A 19,582-nucleotide genomic window follows, 5' to 3' on the forward strand; every position below is an offset into this window, starting at 1 on the left:
AGCTATTTTCAGGTCTCTCCAGATATGTTCGATCGGGTTCAAGTCCGGGCTCTGGCTGGGCCACTGAAGGACATTCAGAGACTTATCCCAAAGCAACTCTTGCGTTGTCTTGGCTGTGTGCTTAGGGTCGTTGTTCTGTTGGAAGGTGAACCTTTGCCCCAGTCTGAGGTCCTGAGCGCTCTGGAGCAGGTTTTCATTAAGGATCTCTCTGTACTTTGCTCCGTTCATCTTTCGCTTGATCCTGACTAGTCTCCCAGTCCCTGCCACTGAAAAACATGCCCACAGCATGATGCTGCCACCACCATGCTTCACCGTAGGGATGGTGCCAGGTTTCCTCCAGACGTGACGCTTGGCATTCAGGCCAAATAGTTCAATCTTGGTTTTATCAGACCAGAGAATCGTATTTCTCATGGTCTGAGAGTCCTTTAGGTGCCTTTTGGCAAACTCCAAGCGAGCTGTCATGTGCCTTTTACTGAGGAGTGGCTTCCATCTGGCCGCTCTACCATAAAGGCCTGATTGGTGGAGTGCTGCAGAGATGGTTGTCCTTCTGGAAGGTTCTCCCATCTCCACAGAGGAACTCTGGAGCTCTGTCAGAGTAACCATCGGGTTCTTGGTCAACTCCCTGACCAAGGCCCTTCTCCCCCAATTGCTCAGTTTGGCCAGGCAGCCAGCTCTAGGAAGAGTCTTGGTGGTTCCAAACTTCTTCTATTTAAGAATGATGGAGGCCACTGTGTTCTTGGGGACCTTCAATGCTGCAGACATTTTTTGGTACCCTACCCCAGATCTGTGCCTCGACACAATCCGGTCTCGGAGCTCTACGGACAATCCCTTCGACCTCATGGCTTGGTTTTTGCTCTGACATGCACTGTCAACTGTGGGACCTTATATAGACAGGTGTGTGCCTTTCCAAATCATGTCCAATCAATTGAATTTACCACAGTGGACTCCAATCAAGTTGTAGAAACATTTCAAGGATGATCAATGGAAACAGGATGCTCCTGAGCTCAATTTCGAGTCTCATAGCAAAGTGTCTGAATACTTATGTGCAAAATTTTTCGCTTTGTCATTATGGGGTATTGTTTGTAGATTGCTAATCAATTTGAGAATAAAGCTGTAACATAGCAAAATGTGGAAAAGGTCAAGGGGTCTGAATACCTTCCGAATGCACTGTATGTCTGAAAATAACATATACTGTAAGGGCCTTGGACCTTAAGGAGTAACAGCAGGCTCCTTTAGAGTACATCTTGGGCTACGCACACACATACGACATGTGGGCACCCACATGCACAAACACACACACTCTATAGCCTATATATTTAGTTTACATTGCCTCTCTTATTCTCAGACTAAACACATGCTGTACCATCATACAACAGGACTGATTACACTTTTATTCTCCTCAATTATAGTAAACCGTCTCCAATTTCAGTTCCTATGCCATTCGGCACGGAGTTTGTCAAATGTCAGCAAGAATATCTTCAATTTGCATTGAAATTATGTCACTATTATTAGAATGATTAGCCTAAATATTAACGTGAATCTAATTGTTACAGAAAAACAGAATAATAAGTATTTTCGGTATGCATTGCTGCGTGGCATCTGTGTGCATATCTATGCTAATGAGGGCAGAGATTATGATGTATAGACACCAGGTAGTTTCCCAACACCCCTGACTCATTCTCTAGACATGTCTGTCTGTTAGCTGCATACCAAATCAACAGGAACATTTATTATAGTCATAATATAGTGAAAGGACCAAGTAAAATACCTAAATCAAAGCCTTTCACATACAGTGGCTTGCAAAAGTATTCACCCCCGTTGGCATTTTTCCTATTTTGTTGCCTTACAACCTGGAATTAAAATTGATTTTTTTGGGGTTTGTATCATTTGATTTACACAACATGCCTACCACTTTAAAGATGCAAAATATGTTTTCTTGTGATACAAACAATAAATAAAAAAATAAAAATAAAAATTGAGCATGCATAACTATTCACCCCCCCCAAAGTCAATACTTTGTAGAGCCACCTTTTGCAGCAATTACAGCTGCAAGTCTCTTGGGGTATGCCTCTATAAGCTTGGCACATCTAGCCACTGGGATTTTTGCCCATTCTTCAAGGCAAAACTGCTCCAGCTCCTTCAAGTTGGATGGGTTCTGCTGGTGTACAGCAATCTTTAAATCATATCACATATTCTCAATTGGATTGAGGTCTGGGCTTTGACTAGGCCATTCCAAGACATTTCAATGTTTCCCCTTAAACCACTCAAGTGTTGGTTTAGCAGTATGCTTAGGGTCATTGTCCTGCTGGAAGGTGAACCTCTGTCCCAGTCTCAAATATCTGGAAGACTGAAACAGGTTTCCCTCAAGAATTTCCCTGTATTTAGCACCGTCCATCATTCCTTCAATTCTGACCAGTTTCCCAGTCCCTGCCGATGAAAAACATCCCCACAGCATGATGCTGCCACCACCATGGGTTTGCGCCAGACATAGCGTTTTCCTTGATGGCCAAAAAGCTCAATTTTAGTCTCATCTGACCAGAGTACCTTCTTCTATATGTTTGGGGAGTCTCCCACATGCATTTTGGCGAACACCAAACGTGTTTGCTTATTTTTTTCTTTAAGCAATGGCTTTTTTCTGGCCACTCTTCCGTAAAGCCCAGCTCTGTGGAGTGTACGGCTTAAAGTGGTCCTATGGACAGATACTCCAATCTCCGCTGTGGAGCTTTGCAGCTCCTTCAGGGTTATCTTTGGTCTCTTTGTTGCCTCTCTGATTAATGCCCTCCTTGCCTGGTCCGTGAGTTTTGGTGGGCGGGCGGCCCTCTTTTGGCAGGTTTGTTGTGGTGCCATGTTCTTTCCATTTCTTAATAATGGATTTAATGGTGCTCCGTGGGATGTTCAAAATTTCGAATATTTCTTTATAACCGAACAGTGATCTGTACTTCTCCACAACTTTGTCCCTTACCTGTTTGGAGAGCTCCTTGGTCTTTATGGTGCCGCTTGCTTGGTGGAGCCCATTGCTTAGTGGTGTTGCAGACTCTGGGGCCTTTCAGAACAGGTGTATATATACTGAGATCATGTGACAGATCATGTGACACTTAGATTGCACACAGGTGGACTTAATTTAACTAATTATGTGACTTCTGAAGGTCATTGGTTGCACCAGATCTTATTTAGGGGCTTCATAGCAAAGGGGGTGAATACATATGGTCCTCTGTAGCTCAGCTGGTAGAGCACGGCGCTTGTAACGCCAAGGTAGTGGTTTCGATCCCCGGGACCACCCATACACAAAAATGTATGCACGCACGACTGTAAGTCGCTTTGGATAAAAGCGTCTGCTAAATGGCATATTATTTATTATTATTATATGCACGCACCACTTTTCCGTTATTTATTTTTTATAATTGTTTGAAACAAGTTCTTTTTTAAATTTCACTTCACCAATTTGGACTATTTTGTGTATGTCCATTACATGAAATCCAAATAAATATCCATTTAAATTACAGGTTGTAATGCAACAACATAGGAAAAACGCCAAGGGGGATGAATACTTTTGCAATGTACTGTACATAGGCACACATATACAGTACATCCAAGTTGGGTAGAATTCTTATTTATTTCCATATTTTAAGAGCTAAAGTTTTACATATCATGGTCCAGCTGCCTTCTCTTGCGTTAGTTATTTTTATTGCTCTGTGTATAATTAATAAGTAACCTAGAGTACTAAAGGAGAGGGCGTGGAGGTCTTCTTATAGAGAAATACACTAAGGTCTCCCTCATTCAACAAAGACTATTATCCCAGGAGGTCAACCTTTTCTCTTTACCTTCCATTGAATATTATAGACACATAAGAGACAGTTTATTAAACTCTCATTTGCTTGTGTTATCTGGCAAAGGAGAGTGCTTTTTGGACTGGGGAATGACACAGGTAAGTCATAGTTTTGTTTGCATGTTCAGTGCCCTCTGTCTACTTTAATATACATAAGTGCATTTTTCCCAATACTTTTGCTCCCCCAAAGTGGGGGGACTATGTACACATTTCTAAACGGTTCACCTGATATGGATGATAGTACCCACAAATGAAAGCTGACATGCTGTACTTTAACCTCATAGTCATTGTTTGATTTCAAATCCAAACTTTGAGTATGGATGCAAAAGAAGAAAAAATGCTTCACTGTCCCAATAATTATGGAGGGCACTGTACTGATAACGGTTCTATTTGCAGATAGTAATTGTTCCACTTTTCTGACATGACATTTACATGGAGAGATATTGTTTCTCTTTTGGCTTTAGACTGGTGATGGATTCTGCCAGGAGACCCTGTTTTATAACTGTGTGTTTGTCGGTACTGGCAGCCACCTATCTTCCATGCTCCGGTATGGTCATAAATATACTGTATAATAAAGTAATTATGAAGCAATTGTATAAACATTAGTGTTACAGTAGTATCAATAAAATGCATTATGGCATTGACTGAAGACTGGAGGAGTTTTGTCAAAATGTCCAAAAATGTCCAATGTCAGTGTGTGATATTGGTTCTGTGTCTGTACCAGGCTCCCCAGGCTCCAGCCTGTGGGGTAAGAAAGTGGTGTTCATGGGCCGTCACTGTGTGTGGCAGCTGGATAAGGGGTGCGTAGTGCCCCCCCTGGAAGAACTCAGTGTGTGTGTGCTGCTGCACCGGGAGATTGCAACAGCTGAGTGGACAGGCTTCGTGTACAAGGCGCCTGGCGAGAGACAGGTAGAGCTGGGGCTGGCAGGCCGAGGAGGGTTCCTGGTGGCATGGCTGTTTGGGCATCAGTGGTCCGTACCAGAGGACCTGCCTCTGAAATGCTGGCACAACGTCTGCCTCACCTGGTCCATCCACTCCGAGAGGCTCCAGCTCTACATCAATGGGAGCAGTCGCCTGGATGCCCATGTTAACGCCACCCTGCCCCGGCGACTGGCCCACAATGGCACCCTGACCCTGGGGGTGTCCCATAACATAGTGGGTGGGGTGATGGAGTTTGAGAATGGGAAGAACTTCCTGGGGGCCATCAGCCTGTTCAGGATGTGGGGGCATGAGCAGACGGCTGAGGAGCTGAGGGCCCATAGCTGTGTTGATGGGAACGTGGTGAGATGGGACACCAACGACTGGGATTACCAGATTTGCCTACCTGAAGATGACACTAACCTCCAGTGTGGTTAGTTTCCATACTTATTGTGTTCTACTGTATTCTATTGTGGGTGCTATTTTGAGTCCTATTAAAAGGGCCCCATTGTTATACATTTACATTTACATTTTAGTCATTTAGTAGACACTTTTATCCAGAGCGACTTATAGGAGAAATTAGGGTTAAGTGCCTTGCTCAAGGGTACATCAACAGATTTTTATTCTCCCCTTCATCTACACTGATTGAAGTGGATTTAACAAGTGACATCAATAAGGGATCATAGCTTTCACCTGGATTCACCTGGTCAGTCTGTGATGGAAAGAGCAGGTGTTCTTAATGTTTTGTACACTCAATGTACATATTCAAACACATACAAATAGCATGCACACACACACAAAGCATACATATGGATGCAAATGGAATGAACATTCACATTTTTGCACACTGTTATGCATACCTATTTGTAATATCTCCCTTCTTCACAGGGTCTTTCCCCAATGTGACAGCCTCTCCTCCCGCTGTCACCAACACCACTCCTGGTTCACCAACCAGCACCAATATATCAGGTGACAAAGTTATTTCATAAAATAAAAATGTTGAACTGCTATGCACTAAGGAGGACCTGAAATTGGCTTCCAATACATTTTCACATATCTATTGTAAAGAAGCGGGTTCATTTCTTGTCTGTAGACGCTGTAACCCCTACAGAGACACAGCAACCATCCCTTGGACTGCCTGTAGGTCCCATTGGCCTGTCTACAACCAAAGAACCTTCAGACCTCAACTCCACAGGAACAGGTAAGCCAATAAGACACATTTGATTAGAGTCTGCGAACGCAAAAAATATGCTTCATTTTCATAGAAGAATATCAGTGGCTCTGAAGTTCTTTCCGTCTCCATGGGTGCAATATCCAAGGTTAGAGATGAAGGCTGTTCAAATGTACAATGATTTCCACTGTTATGCTGTTATTAGGCATTGCATCCACCTTCTACAGAGTTCATATAAAACTGAACATGACAACTACTGTAACTGGCAACGACCCAAGGAAGACCATTCAGAAGTGGGTAAGAAACACAACAATGACAGCACTGGAATTGGAAGATGATAAATGTACAATAACATTCTCTTCGGTATAACGTTTGAAACAGTGTCTTTATGTCTTGGCTACAGGTTCAGAGAAAGCTTGGGGAAGTCAGGATGAACACATTACATTTCCAAATATTAAAATCGACTTATAAGTAAGTCCTCATAATTCACAAATGGCATCACCTACCTACATGAATGTATACGGCTGCATGTAAAATAGCATCATTAAAGCAAGACTGCTTTCAATGTGCAGGGGTGGAAAGAGTACTGAAATATCCTACTCAAGTTGAAGTACTGTTACTTTAATGAAATTGTGCTCAAGTAGAAGTAAAATGACTGGTGTAAAAAGAAAACTATTCCGGTAAAAGTAAAAAGTAGATCATTTAAAAAGTACTCAGAGTAAAAGTAATTGAGTTACTTTAAAAATAAAAACATTGACCTTGATAATAATTAGTTAACTTCGCTAAGGGTACCTGAACGTTGTTACACGTGATCTTTTCCATGCATTCAACTGAAAAAGTAAGAGAGGAAATACATTTATAGCAGGAACTATGTTAATTTACTTTATGATTGCAACATCTGTATGTAAAAATACTATTATACTATGAACATATTTAAAATAAATTAAACATTCCAAAGCAACTAAAATCAGGGGTGGAAAGAGTAGGCTACTGAAATATCCTACTGAAGTAGAAGTACTGTTACTTACATTACATTTTACTCAAGTAGAAGTACAATTACTGACTGAAAAATACTAAAGAAAGCACAAGTTCTCTGAAAAGCTACTCAATTACAGTAACTAGAATAGTTGTAATTCGATACTTTACACCTCTGTCCATGTGTTCTTTTGTAGGGACAATGATAAAAAAGAGACTCAAAGAATGGGGATGGTGAGCATGCTTTTAAAATGTTGGTTTATAGCAAACATGCAAATTGATTAGGGTGTAATTAAATGTTCAATTTAATTTGGGTAAACAAAGCATCAGCAATAAGGAACCAGCTATACTATTGTAACAATTAATAAGCATAATCTTTATTACCACATTGTAAGTCTATGGCCTTGTCTTCAAATAACGTTCAATATGAGTAAACAAATGGTTGCCCAGTAGCAATGAATTGTGTGTGTTTGATGAATAGTGAACAGTAAATACTTCCTTGTGGTGTCTTCTCTGTTAGACTGCTGTGCTGAGACATCAGAAAAGGTAAGTGATGATGAAACAAACTATGTCTGAGAATTCAGAAACGCCTTGATAGATACTGAAAACTACATCTTGATTTAGTATGCAGTTGGAATTACAGTAACCATTATTCGATCATTTACTGAATCAGGGGCCGTATATATCATGCATCTCACAGTGTTAATTTAGGATCAGTTTAGCCTTTTAGATCCTAGATCAGCACTCCTACTCTGAGACGCTTGATACATACGGACCCTGGTCTATTAGCAGCTGCCTATGGATTCGGGTACTCACCCCTTGTTGTCTGTATAGGTTTAGATGTACCTTCCACGTTCAGGATACTGACGCACGGAACGTCACGACCACTCAGAGACTCATCAATGACCTTCTGTCCGGGATCCATTTTGTTGAAGAGATCCAGGTAGACAGCAGAGACGTTCACGTCTCACATATAGGTACAGTATGGTTTTCCTCGATCTGTATTCGATTTGCTGATCTACACTGAGTGTACAAAACATTAGGAACAACTTCCAAATATTGAGTTGCAGCCCCTTTTGCCCTCAGAACAGCCTCAATTCGTTGGGGAATGGACTCTACAAGGTGTCGAAAGCATTCCACAGGGATGCTGGCCCATGTTGACTCCAATGCTTCCCACAGTTCTGTCAAGTTGGCTGGATGTCCTTTGGGTGGTGGCCCATTCTTTATACACACGGGAAACTGTTAAGCGTGAAAAACCCAGCAGCGTTGCAGTTCTTGACACACTCAAACCGGAGACGCCGTTCAAAGACAATTGCCAATTCAACCTCTGTTTGGCACACATACACAATCCATGTCTCAATTGTCTCAAGGCTTAAAAATACTTATTTAACCTGTCTTCTCACCTTCATCTACACTGACATCAATAAGGGATCATAGCTTCTAACTTGATTCACCTGGTCAGTCTATTTCATGGAACTAGCAGGTGTTCCTAATGTTTTGTGCACTCAGTGTATATTAGACTTGATAAGTGAATGAGTGGTGTCCACTGCTGTCACCAATCATACTTTCTCAGATCTGTGATTACTTCAGGAAAGAAGAACAGTGCCTGACTTCTTTCCCCCTCTACAGATCCAGGGAGCTGTCCCGAGGACACCCATGAGAGTATCAGGGGTGTGTATATATGGCCAATCACAGATGCCCAGAAGGCAGAAACTATGATCTGTGAGAAGAACAGTGGTACGAGGGCTTCCAGGATATGGTGAGAGGCCCAGCTAATGTTACATTTGCAACAATGCTCGTTTATTGGTAAACATATGTACATACAGTGCATTTGGAAAGTATTCAGACCCCTTCCTATTCAGGCCCTTTGCTAAGAGACTCGAAATTGAGCTCAGGTGCATCCTGTTTCCATTGATCATCCTTGAGATATTTCTACAACTTGATTAGAGTCCACCTGTGGTAAATTCAATTGATTGGACATGATTTGGAAAGGCACACACCTGTCTATATAAGGTCCCACAGTTGACAGTGCATGTCAGAGCAAAAACCAAGCCATTAGGTCGAAGGGATTGTCCATAGAGCTCCGAGACAAGATTGTGTCGAGGCACAGATCTGGGGAAGGGTACCAAAACATTTCTGCAGCATTGAAGGTCCCCAAGAACACAGGTCCCCAAGAACACAGTGGAACCACTAAGACTCTTCCTAGAGCTGGTCGCCCGGCCATACTGAACAATCGGGGGAGGTGATCAAGAACCCAATAGTCACTCTGACAGTGCTCCAGAGTTCCTCTGTGGAGATGGGAGAACCTTCCAGATGGACAACCATCTCTACAGCACTCCACCAATCATGCCTTTATGGTAAGATTAGCCAGATGGAAGCCACTCCTCAGTAAAAGGCACACGACAGCCCGCTTAGAGTTAGCCAAAAGGCACCTAAACAACTCTCCGACCATGAGAAACAAGATTATCTGGTCTGATGAAACCAAGATTGAACTCTTTGGCCTGAATGCCAAACGTCACTAGAGGAAACCTGGCACCATCCCTACGGTGAAGCATGGTGGTGTCAGCATCATGCTGTGTGGATGTTTTTCAGTGGCAGGGACTGGGAGACTAGTCAGGATTGAGGGAAAGATGAACGGAGAAAGGTACAGAGAGATCCTTGATGAAAACCTTCTCCAGAGCGCCCAGGACCTCAGACTGGGGCGAAGGTTCATCTTCCAACAGGACAACGACCCTAAGCACACATCCAAGACAACCCCGCAGGAGTGGCTTCGGGACAAGTCTCTGAATGTCCTTGAGTGGCCCAGCCAGAGCCCGGACTTGAACCTGATCGAACATCTCTGGAGAGACCTGAAAATAGCTGTGCAGCGACGCTCCCCATCCAACCTGACAGTGCTTGAGAGGATCTGCAGAGAAGAATGGGAGAAACTCCCCAAATACAGGTGTGCCAAGCTTGTAGCGTCATACCCAAGAAGAATCGAGGCTGTAATCACTGCCAAAGGTGCTCAACAAAGAACTGAGAAAAGGGTCTGAATACTTATGTAAATGTGCTATTTCCATTTTGTGTTTTTTTTTCTGTACAAAACAATATAAACATTTGTTTTTGCTGTGTCATTATGGGGTATTGTGTGTAGATTGAGGAGGGAAAAAAACAATTTAATCAATTTTAGAATAAGGCTGTAATGTAACAAAATGTGGAAAAAGTCAAGGGGTCTGAATACTTTCTGAATGGACTGTATGGTCAGGCCACGTGGTCAGAAATTCTCAAGGCTGCATGGATTATGGTGAGAGCACCATGTATGATACTGTAAAGTCAAATTATGTGTATTATATTCCACGGTACAGTAGACTTTGTTAAGTCAGGCAAAATGAAAAAAAAAGCTTTATTCAAAACAAACAGTGGCCGAGTACTCTTAGCCCTTTACGTCATTCTGAGAATTTGTGTTTGTTTTTCTGAGAACGTGTGCTCTTAGTATTATGACAATATTCAGCTTTTTACCTGTTCAATGCCAGGGCTGTGAATACGGTCAGAGGTTTAAAAATAAATAAAAAACTGTTGCCATAGCGACGGCTCCGTGAGGCGATCCTTCAATTAACTTCTACACACAATACAATCCTGTTTTATGCAGTCTTCCGTGTGTGCACACAATCACCTACTCACAGATATGACACTGGTGGATCTCTCTCTGCTAGCAATCAAGCAATAATCAATTTCCTTCAATTGAATTATTAGGCTACTGATGTCTGACAACACAGATATTAATATTGCGTGAAGATAACCAGACAAGTCCAATAACTGAATGATGGGGATAATCAGTGTTATGGGGCCGTGAACGGAACGCCTCTGCTGTCAGAGTGAAACATTGTCCTAAGGTTTATTATGCAAGCAGTAAAACATTGTCCTAATGTTTATTATTCAAGAAGTGAAACATTGTCCCACGTTGTTTCCACGTCATTAAAAATATATAATAATCTATGTGATGACATTGAATCAACGTGGAAAACTGATAGGATTTGTAGTCAGGACATTTTGTGGTTTTTTCAACCAACTTTTAACTTAAATCCAATGACATGGTGACATTTTTTCTTGATTTCACGTTAAATTCACAGTAGTTGACAACTCAACCAAATGTAAATCAAAACTAGATGTTGAACTGACGTCTGTGCCCAGTGGGTAAGGCTCCTACAGGAAGGTTTACTCTAGGTAGTAAACATTGAAGGGCAGGCCGTACACAGACCTTTTAGGGGGCAGGTGCAATTTTTTTTTTTAATGTCTTGTCTTATCAGAGGTGTACAATAGACACGTTGGTTTGGGTTGGATGTTTAGCAACAAAACCGACGCGTGCACAACTAACGGGGTTGGCTTAGAATGTTGACAACATGTACACTATATTTTGTCTCCAATGTCTATTGAAAACGTAAAAACATTTGCACAATGAGCACATCGTTAAAGTTGTTGGTTAGCTAGCTAGCAAATGTTTGCCATATTAGTGTAACAGCTGTCCAGTGAAGACAAGAAGACTGGTCTCGGCACCAGTGTAACAGATGTGATCGTACTTTATAACTCTCTTGCGTTGTGTTTTTAAAGAAAGCACTGTCCAGCCAGCGATTCCAGTTGACTGGTGTTAATTTTGAGGATAGATAAAAGGAAGCATATTAGATGTGCAGTACAACAGTTTGTTGATGGCTGTAGATTAGTGATTCGTCACTTGCATGTCAATATCAGACTGGGGATTTTGTAATCCAACATCATAACAATGATATCATTTTTACAAAATACAATAAATGTAAGTACCTGACGATAGAGACAAGGAAGCATATTAGATGTGCAGGACAACAGTATGTTGATGGCTGTAGAGTCGTGATTCGTCTGTTAGCATGGAAATAGCTGAATTAGCAGGGAGCTAATAATAATATAATATAATATGCCATTTAGCAGACACTTTTATCCAAAGCGACTTACAGTCGTGTGTGCATACATTTTTACATATGGGTGGTCCTGGGGATCAAACCCACTACCCTGGCGTTACAAGCGCCATGCTCTACCAATTTAGCTACAGAGGACCACTGTACCTAGCCACTAATGTGACCATAACAATGTAATGTGACCATAACAACTCGCTCTTACAGCAATAACATACAAAAGCACATCCCAGGATGCCCCTAATATCTAACAGGTACCGTACACATATATATACACAGCAGGACATGTACATAGTGAACTCATACACAATTGTAAATATAAATGATTGTCCCCAGCACAAGGTGCACCTGTGTAATGATCATGCTGTTTAATCAGCTTCTTAATATGCCACACCTGTCATGTGGATGGATTATCTTGGCAAAGGAGAAATGCTCACTAAAAGGGATTGAAACAAATTTGTGCACAACATTTTAGAGAAATAAACTTTTTGTGCGTATGGAACATTTCTGGGATCTTTTATTTCGGCTCATGAAACATGGGACCAACACTTTAAATGTTACGTTTATATTTTTGTTCAGTGTAGAATACAGTATTTCAGAACGTGACCTACCGCTTGCATGTCAATATCAGACTGGGAAGAATTTCGTTTTGCGATCTCCCCCTATCTGCAAGCATGACCAATGGCATAACACCTTATTGATATGTAACTGCAACCAACCAATAGGAATAAATAAACATCAAATACATATTTCTGCAGTGTCAAGTGGAAACATAACCAAAGCTGTTACACTAGCATTGACATGAAATCACTCAAAACACTATAAAACAAGATGAAACTAGCTGAAACTGGTCACTTACGATTCCCCACATGGCAATGTCTTGTCATTGTTGGTAGCTATCTGGCCATCCAGAATCACAACAACTCAAGGACTTCTACCCCATTTAAGCGTTCACATAATTTTCGTGACATTGTCAGCTAACCCATCGGTTGACGTGTTCACATGCTAGTCAGAACTAGGAAACTATGGAGACTTAGCTAGGTAGCTATCTCTAAGCATTTTATGTTGCTGCTGCTGGGGCAGCATTGCTATCCATCCCTGTTTTTTATATTTTTTATATACAGTAGCTTATTCAACTAAAAATGTCAATAAAATAAATGTTAGCTGACTTACTTGTATATTTGACACCTAGCTAGCTAGGTACAGTGGCTTGCGAAAGTATTCACCCCCTTTGGCATTTTTCCTATTATTTTTGCCTTAAAACCTGGAATTAAAATTGATGTTTTGGGGGTTTGTATCATTTGATTTACACAACATGCCTACCACTTTGAAGATGTTTTATTGTGAAACAAACAAGAAATAAGACAAAAAAACAGAAAACTTGAGCGTGCATAACTATTCACCCCCCCAAAGTCAATACTTTGTAGAGACACCTTTTGCAGCAATTACAGCTGCAAGTCTCTTGGGGTATGTCTCTATAAGCTTGGCACATCTAGCCACTGGGATTTTTGCCCATTCATCAAGGTAAAACTGCTCCAGCTCCTTCAAGTTGGATGGGTTCCGCTGGTGTACAGCAATCTTTAAGTCATACCACATATTCTCAATTGGATTGAGGTCTGGGCTTTGACTAGGCCATTCCAAGACATTTAAATGTTTCCCCTTAAACCACTTGAGTGTTAATTTAACAGTATGCTTAGGGTCATTGTCCTGCTGGAAGGTGAACCTCCGTCCCAGTCTCAAATCTCTGGAAGACTGAAACAGGTTTCCTCAAGAATTTCCCTGTATTTAGCGCCATCCATCATTCCTTCAATTCTGACCAGTTTCCCAGTCCCTGCCGATGAAAAACATCCCCACAGCATGATGCTGCCACCACCATGCTTCACTGTGGGGATGGTGGTCTCGGAGTGATGAGAGGTGTTGGGTTTGCGCCAGACATAGCGTTTTCCTTGATGGCCAAAAAGCTCAATTTGAGTCTCATGAGACCAGAGTACATTCTTCCATATGTTTGGGGAGTCTCCCACATGCCTTTTCAAATAAAATCAAATCAAATTTTATTGGCCACATGCGCCGAATACAACAGGTGCAGACATTACAGTGAAATGCTTACTTACAGCCCTTAACCAACAGTGCATTTATTTTTAACAAAAAAGTAAAAATTAAACAACAACAAAAAAAGTGTTGAGAAAAAAGAGCAGAAGTAAAATAAAATAACAGTAGGGAGGCTATATATACAGGGGGGTGCCGGTGCAGAGTTCATGTGCGGGGGCACTGGCTAGTTGAGGTAGTTGAAGTAATATGTACATGTGGGCAGAGTTAAAGTGACTATGCATAAATAATTAACAGAGTAGCAGCAGCGTAAAAGGATGGGGTGGGGGGGCAGTGCAAATAGTCTGGGTAGCCATGATTAGCTGTTCAGGAGTCTTATGGCTTGGGGGTAGAAGCTGTTGAGAAGTCTTTTGGACCTAGACATGGCACTCCGGTACCGCTTGCAGTGCGGTAGCAGAGAGAACAGTCTATGACTAGGGTGGCTGGAGTATTTGACAATTTTGAGGGCTTTCCTCTGACACCGCCTGGTATAGAGGTCCTGGATGGCAGGAAGCTTGGCCCCAGTGATGTACTGGGCCGTATGCACTACCCTCTGTAGTGCCTTGCGGTCGGAGGCCAAGCAGTTGCCATACCAGGCGGTGATGCAACCAGTCAGGATGCTCTCGATGGTGCAGCTGTAGAATTTTTTGAGGATCTGAGGACCCATGCCAAATCTTTTCAGTCTCCTGGGGGGGAATAGGCTTTGTCGTGCCCTCTTCACGACTGTCTTGGTGTGTTTGGACCATGATAGTTCGTTGGTGATGTGGACACCAAGGAACTTGAAGCTCTCAACCTGTTCCACTACAGCCCTGTCGATGAGAATGGGGGCGTGCTCAGTCCTCTTTTTTTTCCTATAGTCCACAATCATCTCCTTTGTCTTGGTCACGTTGAGGGAGAGGTTGTTGTCCTGGCACCACACGGCCAGGTCTCTGACCTCCTCCCTATAGGCTGTCTCATCGTTGTCGGTGATCAGGCCTACCACTGTTGTGTCGTCGGCAAACTTAATGATGGTGTTGGAGTCGTGCCTGGCCATGCAGTCATGGGTGAACAGGGAGTACAGGAGGGGACTGAGCACGCACCCCTGAGGGGCCCCCGTGTTGAGGATCAGTGTGGCAGATGTGTTGTTACCTACCCTTACCACTTGGGGGCGGCCTGTCACAAAGTCCAGGATCCAGTTGCAGAGGGAGGTGTTTAGTCCCAGGATCCTTAGCTTAGTGATGAGCTTTGAGGGCACTATGGTGTTGAATGCTGAGCTGTAGTCAATGAATAGCATTCTCACGTAGGTGTTCCTCTTGTCCAGGTGGGAAAGGGCAGTGTGGAGTGCAATAGAGATTGCATCATCTGTGGATCTGTTGGGGCGGTATGCAAATTGGAGTGGGTCTAGGGTTTCTGGGATAATGCTGTTGATGTGAGCCATGACCAGCCTTTCGAAGCACTTCATGGCTACAGACGTCAGTGCTACGGGTCGGTAGTCATTTAGGCAGGTTATCTTAGAGTCCTTGGGCACGGGGACTATGGTGGTCTGCTTGAAACATGTTGGTAATACAGACTCAGTCAGGGACATGTTGAAAATGTCAGTGAAGACACTTGCCAGTTGGTCAGCACATGCTCGGAGTACACGTCCTGGTAATCCGTCTGGCCCTGCGGCCATGTGAATGTTGACCTGCTTAAAAGTCTTACTCACATCGGCTACGGAGAGCGTGATCACATAGTCATCCGGAACAGCTGGTGCTCTCATGCATGCTTCAGTGTTGCTTGCCTCGAAGCGAGCATAGAAGTGGTTTAGCTCGTCTGGAAGTCTTGTGTCACTGGGCAGCTCGCGGCTGTGCTTCCCTTTGTAGTCTGTAATAGTTTTCAAGCCCTGCCACATCCGTCGAGCGTCAGAGCCAGTGTAGTACGATTCAATCTTAGTCCTGTATTGACTCTTTGCCTGTTTGATGGTTCGTCGGAGGGCATAGCGGGATTTCTTATAAGCGTCCGGGTTAGAGTCCCGCTCCTTGAAAGCGGCAGCTCTACCCTTTAGCTCAGTGCGGATGTTTCCTGTAATCCATGGCTTCTGGTTGGGGTATGTACGTACGGTCACTGTGGGGACGACATCATCGATGCACTTATTGATGAAGCCAGTGACTGATGTGGTGTACTCCTCAATGCTATCTGAAGAATCCCGGAACATGTTCCAGTCTGTGCTAGCAAAACAGTCCTGTAGCTTAGCATCTGTGTCATCTGACCACTTTTTTATTAACCGAGTCACTGGTGCTTCCTGCTTTAGTTTTTGCTTATAAGCAGGAATCAGGAGGATAGAGTTATGGTCAGATTTGCCAAATGGAGGGCGAGGGAGAGCTTTGTATGCGTCTCTGTGTGTGGAGCAAAGGTGGTCTAGAGTTTTTTTCCCTCTGGTTGCACATTTAACATGCTGGTAGAAATTAGGTAGAACGGATTTAAGTTTCCCTGCATTAAAGTCCCCGGCCACTAGGAGCGCTGCATCTGGATGAGCGTTTTCCTGCTGATTTATGGCCTTATACAGCTCATTCAATGCAATCTTAATGCCAGCATTGAACACCAAACGTGTTTGCTTATTTTTTTCTTTAAGCAATGGCTTTTTTCTGGCCACTCTTCCGTAAAGCCCAGCTCTGTGGAGTGTACGGCTTAAAGTGGTCCTATAGACAGATACTCCAATCTCCGCTGTGGAGCTTTGCAGCTCCTTCAGGGTTATCTTTGGTCTCTTTGTTGCCTCTCTGATTAATGCCCACCTTGCCTGGTCCGTGAGTTTTGGTCGGCGGACCTCTCTTGGCAGGTTTGTTGTGGTGCCATATTCTTTCCATTTTAAAAAATAATGGATTTAATGGTGCTCTGTGGGATGTTCAAAGTTTCTAATATATTTGTAATACCCAACCCTGATCTGTACTTCTCCACAACTTTGTCCCTGACCTGTTTGGAGAGCTCCTTGGTCTTCATGGTGCCGCTTGCTTGGTGGTGCCCCTTGCTTAGTGGTGTTGCAGACTCTGGGGCCTTTCAGAACAGGTGTATATATACTGAGATCATGTGACAGATCATGTGACACTTAGATTGCACACATGCACTTTATTTAACTAATTATGTGACTTCTGAAGGTAATTGGTTGCACCAGATCTTATTTAGGGGCTTCATAGCAAAGGGGGTGAATACATATGCATGCACCACCTTTCTGTTATTTATTTTTTAGAATTCACTTCACCAATTTTGACTATTTTGTGTATGTCCATTACATGAAATCCAAATAAAATCAATTTAAATTACAGGTTGTAATGCAACAAAATAGGAAAAACGCCAAAGGGAATGAATACTTTTGCAAGGCACTGTAGCTCTATTTATTAATTCAACATGAGTAGCTAAGAGGTTGCTAAATGCTTAGCTAGTTTGCTCTGATTAGCTTAACATGTTGCTGCTAGCTTGCTACATTCTACTCTTTGCCTCAAGTCAGGAGACCAGTTTTATCTTAGAGATATTGTCACATTTGTCTGACTACTTGGTGCTTTCAAGACAACTGGGAATTCTGAAAAAAATACGAGGTCAAATCATGACGTCAGTGATCTTCAGGTACGTCGGAGCAGTAGAAAGATGCCAGAGTTTCCGACAAGGGATTCCGAGTTGGATGACTGTTCAAAAAAGGTTTTTCCCAGTTGAGTTAGTTTTTTCCCCGAGTTCCCAGCTGTCTTGAACACACTGAAGTCGGAAGTCGGAGATTTCTGAGTTCCCAGTTATTTTGAACGCGGAAACTGTAACACAATAATTATTTCAAAACATTACAACTTGTAGGCTAACAATTATTTTGACCAGATTCTCAGTTCAAACCTCCACCATGTTTTCAAAAATTGTGGATCTGTTAAACATTGCCCATTGACCTTTTAGAAACCAATCGGATGTGTTCTACCCTTAACCAATCAGATTGTTTTAGGGGTAGAAGGATTCCTTTATCCTATCCCAGGTATTCCTTAAAGAGGTGGGGTTTCAAATGTCTCCGGAAGGTGGTGAGTGACTCCGCTGTCCTGGCGTCGTGAGGGAGCTTGTTCCACCATTGGGGTGCCAGAGCAGCGAACAGTTTTGACTGGGCTGAGCGGGAACTATGCTTCCGCAGAGGAAGGGGAGCCAGCATGTCTAAAGAACTGTGGCCTCATAAATGTTGCTTAAATTTCACACTAAATTTCTACATGCGCCATTTCTGAAAAGTCTGCAGCACATACAAAAATATTGAGATTTATAAATTTGGCGCACGCAATACATACGCATGGTTAAACTGTGCACGTGTGAAAGAGCATTAAAACCTGTTATGGTGACAATAACACCTTTTATTTGCTGAATAATTTTGAACTATTGGCATTAGGCCATTGCATGCAAAATACTAATTTTTGTTCAATATTTAGTTTATCAATAGATTATTGGGTTTTTATACAACGGGTGGGTCTAATCCTGAATGCGGATAGGTTAAAAGCGCATTCCAGCCGGTGTCTATTCCACAAATTACCAGTAAATCTATGACGTTAAAATGACTATTTACTCTGTACCATCTGACTGTGCAATCCACTGTCTCATCAGCCCAGCCAGGCAAATTATAAACTTGATCTCCAATATAAAAAGCATCTAGACATTAGCTCACATTTCTTTTAGACTAACATTTCGTTTTCAACAGCAGAGATTTGTATAAACCTTGCTGTCTGTCTCTCCAACATTTGCAAAATTGTTTCAATATTCAAATTCGATCTCCAACTGTCCCATAGTAATGAACGTGTAGGGATCGGGAGTCGGGACGAGACAGGCAGGTAGCGTTTCTCAGCCACTCGAAATCATGAATCAGTTGGCATCATTTTTATGGATATATACAAAGAAATGGCAATTGAAAAAAAGGTAAAACGAAACGAAGTGCAGCTAGTTTGCAGTCTTTACAGCTTCAGTGTTTTAAGTGATTTTGTTAGCTATGTTGTTGGCTAACTCCTCTGAACAACAGTGTCGTGATGAGAGGGCACATTTTCTATGCCAGGCGAAATCGCGCCTCATTAGCTCATTATTATGGATGTATCCAAATAAATGTCACTAGAAAACAGCTTAAATAAATGCAAATGCAGCTACTGTTGTTATTCTTCTTGATGTTTGACGTGACTGTAAATTAGCCGTATTTGGCTAGCTAGCAAGCAAGGGATACGAACGTTGTCAGCCAGGATGGCAATGGAACATTAAGAACGAACGACTGAGTCGCGTCCACAGTTAAAGAACAAAAATACTAAATGACTGGGTCGCGTCTCTGGCAACGGAACCAATAGAACGAACGACCAGCCGGCTTGGGTAGCAACCCTATATTTGTGTCGGGACTATATCTTGTGGAAGGATGAAATAGTATGAATATATTAATCAAAATAACGTTTTTAATGAAAATATGTCAATCGTTATTTGAATATGTTGGTAACCCCTTGTATAAAAGTGATAATGCCCTCGAAGCCGGTGTTTGGAGGATATATTGGCACGGTTTGAACAACACCCCATGCCAATATATCCTCCAAACGCCGGTTTATCGGGCATTATCACTTAACTATGTCCTGCCTTGGTATAGGCTCTGAGATTACATTTACATTTACATCATTTAGCAGACGCTCTTATCCAGAGCGATTTACAAATTCGATTAAATAGGCAATGATGTTGGGCTCCTATTACACA

At 42.4% G+C, this 19,582-nt stretch overlaps 1 protein-coding gene across 1 annotated transcript in view; it reads left to right on the plus strand.

Annotated features, from left to right (window-relative positions):
* Positions 1-4,513: 4,513 nt before the first annotated feature.
* Positions 4,514-19,582, plus strand: part of adgrg4a (adhesion G protein-coupled receptor G4a) — a gene marked incomplete at both ends in the record, with an annotated part of 40,825 nt that continues 25,756 nt past the window's right edge. The window contains 6 exons of the mRNA XM_084150229.1: positions 4,514-5,177; positions 5,633-5,713; positions 5,838-5,945; positions 7,411-7,436; positions 7,750-7,867; positions 8,520-8,649. Of these exons, the coding sequence (XP_084006355.1) occupies positions 4,514-5,177; positions 5,633-5,713; positions 5,838-5,945; positions 7,411-7,436; positions 7,750-7,867; positions 8,520-8,649 (1,127 nt within the window). The remainder of the gene's footprint in view (positions 5,178-5,632; positions 5,714-5,837; positions 5,946-7,410; positions 7,437-7,749; positions 7,868-8,519; positions 8,650-19,582) is intronic.

Source organism: Coregonus lavaretus, assembly GCF_964263955.1.
Source record: "Coregonus lavaretus genome assembly, chromosome: 32".
In the NCBI taxonomy this organism is placed as follows: domain Eukaryota; kingdom Metazoa; phylum Chordata; class Actinopteri; order Salmoniformes; family Salmonidae; genus Coregonus; species Coregonus lavaretus.